A 5,931-nucleotide genomic window follows, 5' to 3' on the forward strand; every position below is an offset into this window, starting at 1 on the left:
GGGGAGCTCACTAAGCATTAGCTTACAGTTTGCTGGTTGTTTCAAGTACTTCAAGATCTAAGGGTAAGAGCCCGACATGATGGTGCGGCATGCACTCCCTGACGCTTATTTGGGACACTCTGAGTTTATGAAATTTATCTGATGTTGTGAATTTCGAAAACAATTGTAATTGGAATTTTATAATTTATGGGAATGAATTTCTTAATTAAAAATGAAAAATTTTACCCAGATTTTGGGCTATTACAAGTTGGTATCAGAGCCATGGTTTGAGGGATTCGGGCACACCCTCGGGTGTGTTAGAACTCAAACTGAGGAAATGGTAAATTTATTTTCAAAAAAAAAAAATCAAAGTTAAAAACTTTTAAACCTTTCTTAAGAAAAAGGGAGAGTGAAATGTGCATAATCGGTCGAGCTCAAGAAAGTATTATTCCCTAGTATGTTAGCCATGCTATGTTGATATTTGGAATGGGATAATCGTATGAATCTTGCCATGTGAATGCTTTCAAAATTGTATATAGTTAGGGTCTTATAGCCACAAAATAACTGATTTGTCCTTATTTCCTGTTCCTTATCTGGTTGTGGTTTTAGCGTAGAGTCTGTTATTCAAAAGTCTATTTGATCCTATTCTGTGTATAATTTGCATGCATATGGCAACCTGTTATGATTGATTAGAGTTCTGGTATGATGGGATTGAGCAAATCTTAGGATAGCCTAGGATTTGAGTTATGTGGTAGTCTGTGAAATATGTTTTCTTTTTGGGACGAATTAGAGTTATCAGGTAGAGCCTTGAGGAATGTACATGTAGGTGTGGAAGGTAGTATTAGGCCAGTACTACTGAAAGCACATGACGTGTACCCGAACTAATGTTAGATCTGGAAGCTCTAAGGAGAACCGGTGTGGAAGGATTCCCCTTTTGAACATCCTGATCATTATGTCTTGTGATATTTTAGTGTAGTATGGTGATGACACGACACGGAGCAGGGGGATTGGGATCGGGATCAGGATCAGTGTATGGGTCGGGTTATGCTACTGAGCCCATTGATGAGAGGTTGTGCGAGCTTATCGCGACTAAGGTTATGAGGGGTATTCTTGACGCTACCCCAGTGATAATCGAGACTGTCAAGGAGGGGATGATGGAGATCATGGAGGAACGGCTTAGGTCCTTCCAAGCCGAGATTGTCGCAGGCCAGGTCGGGGCCCGAACTCCCTCATTCAGGGAGTTCAAGGCGTGCAGGGCACCCGAGTTCTTTAGGGTCAGGGACCCTATAGTTAGTCGACGCTGGGTAGCACACATGGAGAATGCCCAGCGCACGAGCTCTTGCCCCTAGGCGACAAAGGTGGGGTGTGCTGTGTGTATGTTGAGGGATTGAGCTAGGGACTAGTGGGAGGAGGTGACCAATCAGGTGGGGTCAATCGGAGTCGCTGATATGTATTGGGAGGAGTTTGTTACGCATTTTGAATAGGAGTTTTCACCATCCATCGAGGTGCACCAGATTGTGAGGGAGTTCCACAAGTTACAGCAGACCACTAAGATTGTGGCGGAGATCACCACCAAGTTTCAGGAACAAGAACTATTGATCTCGCAGTACGTTGTAGATGAGGACATGAGGAGGAAGAGATATCATTCCATGCTGAGGGATGATATCCACGACTTTGTGAGCTTCTCGGGGTGCAAAACCCTGAATGAGATGGTGCAGAAGGCACGAGAAAGGGAGATGGAGTTGGAGTTCCGCACGAAGCGGAAGCCAGAGCAGGTTCAGACAGCTGTAGGTCAGGCTAAAAATCCTAAGACCTCTGATTCTTGTGGTAGGGGCCAACAAGGTCGTGGCCGGTGTACCACGTGCAGGAGGTCACATGGAGGAGTTTGTCGAGTGACGGGCACAGTATGTTATACATGTGGTTAGCCCGACCACGTGAGCAGGGAATGCCCCAAGAAGGGCTTGATTTGTTTCACTGCAACCAGACCGACCATAAAAGGGCTGATTGTCCAAAGTTGCAGGGAGGAAGAGCAGCAGTGGCGGCGCCTGCGGCCGCCACGATGAGGATCACTGATGGCCGCCCTACCAAGGCGGATGCCTATGGTGAAGAGTCGCGCATTTCAGCTAACCACAGAGGAGGCTCGAGCTGCACCAGACATCGTGGCTGGTATGTAATCTATTTTCCTGTTCAGTATTATTTTTTATGCTTATATGTATATATATGTGCACTTGTATAGGGAACTTTCTGGTCAACGGTATGCTAGCTCATGTTCTTTTCGATTTGGGAGCTACCCGATCATTCGTATCTCTTTCACTTAGCAAGAAGTTACTGGATGCTCCAAGGACTTTGGATTCCCCGCTGGAGGATGAGATTGCTGATGACCACACCATGAGTGTTGCTAGGGTATATCAGGGTTGTGTCTTGAATATTCTTGGGGAGACGTTCTGCATTGATTTGGTTCCAATACCATTGAGAGGGTTGAAGGTGATCGTTGGGATGGCCTGGTTGGGGGCCAACAGGGCGATGATAGACTGCGAGCGCCAGCTGGTGAGAGTTCGAACCCCAAGTGGCAGGAGAACTGGTTATTCATGGGGAGATGGCCTCGCAGGGACCAGCTCTCTGTTCGACTGTGAGGGCTAGGATACTTCTTCATCAGGGTTGTTCGAGATTTTTGGCATACATATCAGATACAAGGGTTGAGCCCATGACAGATTTGATTAGTGTACTGGTTGTACAAGATTTTCTGGATGTCTTTCCCGAAGAATTGCAGGGGTGCCTCTGGAGAGGCAAGTAGAGTTTCGTATTGATTTGGTGCCGGTGCCGCTCCGATAGCTAAGGCACCATACCGGCTAGCTCCACCCGAGATGCAGGAGCTGTTTATGCAGCTTCAGGAGCTACTAGACTGATGATTTATTCGTCCGAGCAGTTCCCTGTACAGAGCACCGATCCTGTTTGTGAAAAAGAAAGATGGGTCACACAGGATGTGCATCAATTATCGAGCTGAAAAAGCTAACGGTGAAAAACCGTTATCCGTTTCCGAAGATTTATTATTTGTTTGATCAGTTGTAGGGTGCATCTTGATTTTTCCAAGATTGATCTTTGGTTAAGGTACCATCAGATGTGGATTAGGGATGAGGATATACCGAAGACAGCATTCAGGACTCGATACAGTCATTATGAGTTTGTGGTGATGCCATTCGGGCTCACCAATGTGCCAACAACGTTAATGGACCTCATGAATAGGGTGTGTAGACTGATGTTGGATCGGTCTTTGATCGTCTTTATCAATGATATATTTGTCTACTCTAAGACCATGGAGCAGCATGAGCAACATTTGAGGGAGGAATTTGAGACACTGAGGACAGTGAATCTTTATGCCAAGTTCTCAAAGTGTGATTTTGGTTGCGTGAAGTACAGTTTTTGGGGCATATCATCAACTAAGAAGGTATTTTGGTTGATCCAGCCAAGATTGAGGCAATGATGCGATGGGAAATACTAAAGAATGTATCTGAGATCCGTAGCTTCTTGGGCCTAGTGGGGTATTACCGGAGTATTATTTAGAATTTATCCATGATTGTGGTACCTATGAATCGCTTGACCAAGAAGAATGTGACTTTTCGGTGGATCCCAGATCAGCAGAAGACCTTCGAGACTTAGAGACAGAGGCTATGTGAGGCCCCGATTTTAGCACTACCCGATGGATTGGATGATTTGTTGGTGTATTGTGATGCATCTATCTTGGGTTTAGGGCAGTTTTAAAGGAGATGGGGCATGTGATCACGTAAGCCTCGAAGCAGCTGAAGCCTCATGAGGCGAACTACCCCACTCACGACTTGGAATTGGCAGGGGGGTTGTGTTTGCCCTCAAAATATGGAGGCATTACTTGTACGGAGTCCGGTGCACCATCTTTACTGACCACAAAAGTTTGAAGTATTGATGGATTAGTAGAACCTCAACATGCGACAGAGGAGGTGGTTGGATTTGGAGAAGGATTATGACTGCAAGATTTTATACCATCTAGGGAAGGCCAAAGTGGTGGCCGATGCCTTTAAGAGTCTATTTTGGCATTGAGACGTTTGTTATCAGAAATCAAAACATTTCTTTCCAAATAAGTGATTTCACATTTGTCTTTAAGAATGATACATTCATCTTTTGACATTACAAGCTCTCGTTCTAAAGACTCTATTTTTAACTTCTTATCCTCGAAACGTAATCTAAGACAAATTAATTCACTCTCAACCTTCTCACTGGCTTCTATGGCTGACTCAATAGGCTTTGTAAATGATGTTCATATCTGATTGGATCTGGGTTAGATATGGTTCGCAAAGAGACAAATCAAAGTTATTATCAATAATCATAAATTTTACCTGTGGAACGATGCTTCTACCGGGTGGATTGTTGGTAGCCATGTAGCAGTAGTTTGGTTCAGCGTCTTTATAGTATTCCTCTGATCCAGATGACCAGTAGCCTTCATCACATTTAATTGTCTGTCTAGCCATAAAGCACATGTTTCTACCAGTATGTACGTCATCATCATCTCCAGAATACCAATACCCTTCCACTTCTCTTGATACATTGGTAACAAAAGCCTTTTCACTCTCTAGCATCTCTTGAGCTCGACGTGCATAGTAAGTAAAGTCCTTAATCTTGGGTTTTTATGGGACTTCATCTAAGCACTCTTTGGCAAAATGGTTTGTGTGACCACATTTGTGACTAACAATCTTGGTTTTGTCTGACTTCAGAGTCTGTGAAGATTCTGAAGTGTGATTTGGTGTAGGAAGGTTAGGTTTGTAAGCTATTAGGTTTTCTGAAGGTTTGTTGAATGGTTGAGAACTACTTTGGTGAGGAGCATGGAAACGATTATGATATGTTTTCTTAAAAGGACGATTGTATATTTCATGGAAAGCAAAGAAAACTCTTGTTGGAAGCGGAGTTCGAATTCCATTTCATCAATGTTGAGGTCACAATTTAATTGATAGTTGATGTTTGTGCAACATTTGATTCATGTCCTTGAAGCTCATTAAACAGTTGGTAGAGCTTCAGCTTTTTCAGAGATCCATTACTCTAAAGACACGGTTTCAAATTTCCCCATCCCTTTCCAAGGTTGTTAATGAACTTGAGGTTGTATTCAAGTGGAGTTCAGACTATCCCATGAGTTGCCATGTTGTTGACGATGATTCGGTATCTGTTTGAAGCCGAGGAAACAGATTCACTAGGAGTTGTATTCAAGGTATCATACTCATTGGAAACCAAGGTTAGACAATTATCCTTCACCTTTTCTAATCCCTTGAGCAGGTCTTGAAGTGTTTCCCAAATCTCTTTGGCAGATTTGCACAACTTAGTGCGCTCAAAGAGAGAAGGTGGAACACCAAACACCATTTCGGAAAAGGAAACATGATTTGCATGCAGTTTTTCGATGTCATCAACAGTGAGAGGTGTTTGACGTTGTTCATCTTGTACCATGAGGGTTGCAAGAGCATCTCTAACAATTGTTCGAACTGGAACATGTGGACCTTCTTTAACGGATCTCCAGATAGTTTCACCTTTTTCTTTACCAAGTAAAAATCTTTCCATTATGACTTTCCAGTGATCATACTCTTTAACAACTAGTAGTAGGGCAAGAGAAGGGAAACCCACGCTAGTTTCTATATGCATTGAATACATTTTTTGAGAATTACAAGCAGCCATTGAAGTTAATATATCTTGAGCAAAAGTGGTATATAGAAGAACTTTTAACTTGAACACATAGATGATCTAAATACCAGGGTAATATCGAATCAACTATAATCTGTTCTTATGGATTCAAAGGACAACCACTCAAGCTCTGATACCTTGAGTTACGATGCGTAGGGACAAGGTTCGAAAACTCAAACCTTGAGTTAATGCTTAAGATCAATGTCTGCTTATAATTATGTGTTCCAGTTAGGTCTGGCAAGATCATTCGAGACTAAA

The 5,931-nt window shown here is 43.1% G+C and overlaps 1 protein-coding gene across 1 annotated transcript; it reads left to right on the plus strand.

The window, feature by feature from the left end:
• The first annotated feature begins 2,051 nt into the window (after positions 1-2,051).
• Positions 2,052-2,619, plus strand: LOC111921072 (uncharacterized). The gene is made up of 2 exons (XM_023916662.2): positions 2,052-2,145; positions 2,216-2,619. Exons 1-2 carry the CDS (start codon positions 2,052-2,054, stop codon positions 2,617-2,619), a joined length of 498 nt encoding a protein of 165 aa, XP_023772430.2.
• Positions 2,620-5,931: the final 3,312 nt, after the last annotated feature.

The sequence above is a fragment of the Lactuca sativa genome, chromosome 5, assembly GCF_002870075.4.
Source record: "Lactuca sativa cultivar Salinas chromosome 5, Lsat_Salinas_v11, whole genome shotgun sequence".
Taxonomy (NCBI): domain Eukaryota; kingdom Viridiplantae; phylum Streptophyta; class Magnoliopsida; order Asterales; family Asteraceae; genus Lactuca; species Lactuca sativa.

Bases quoted from the DNA above. Each gene is read 5' to 3' on its own strand.
- LOC111921072 (XM_023916662.2), top strand. From the start codon at position 2,052: ATGGCCGCCCTACCAAGGCGGATGCCTATGGTGAAGAGTCGCGCATTT. The intron at 2,146-2,215 runs GTATGTAATCTA...GCACTTGTATAG, and splicing joins TGCACCAGACATCGTGGCTG to GGAACTTTCTGGTCAACGGT.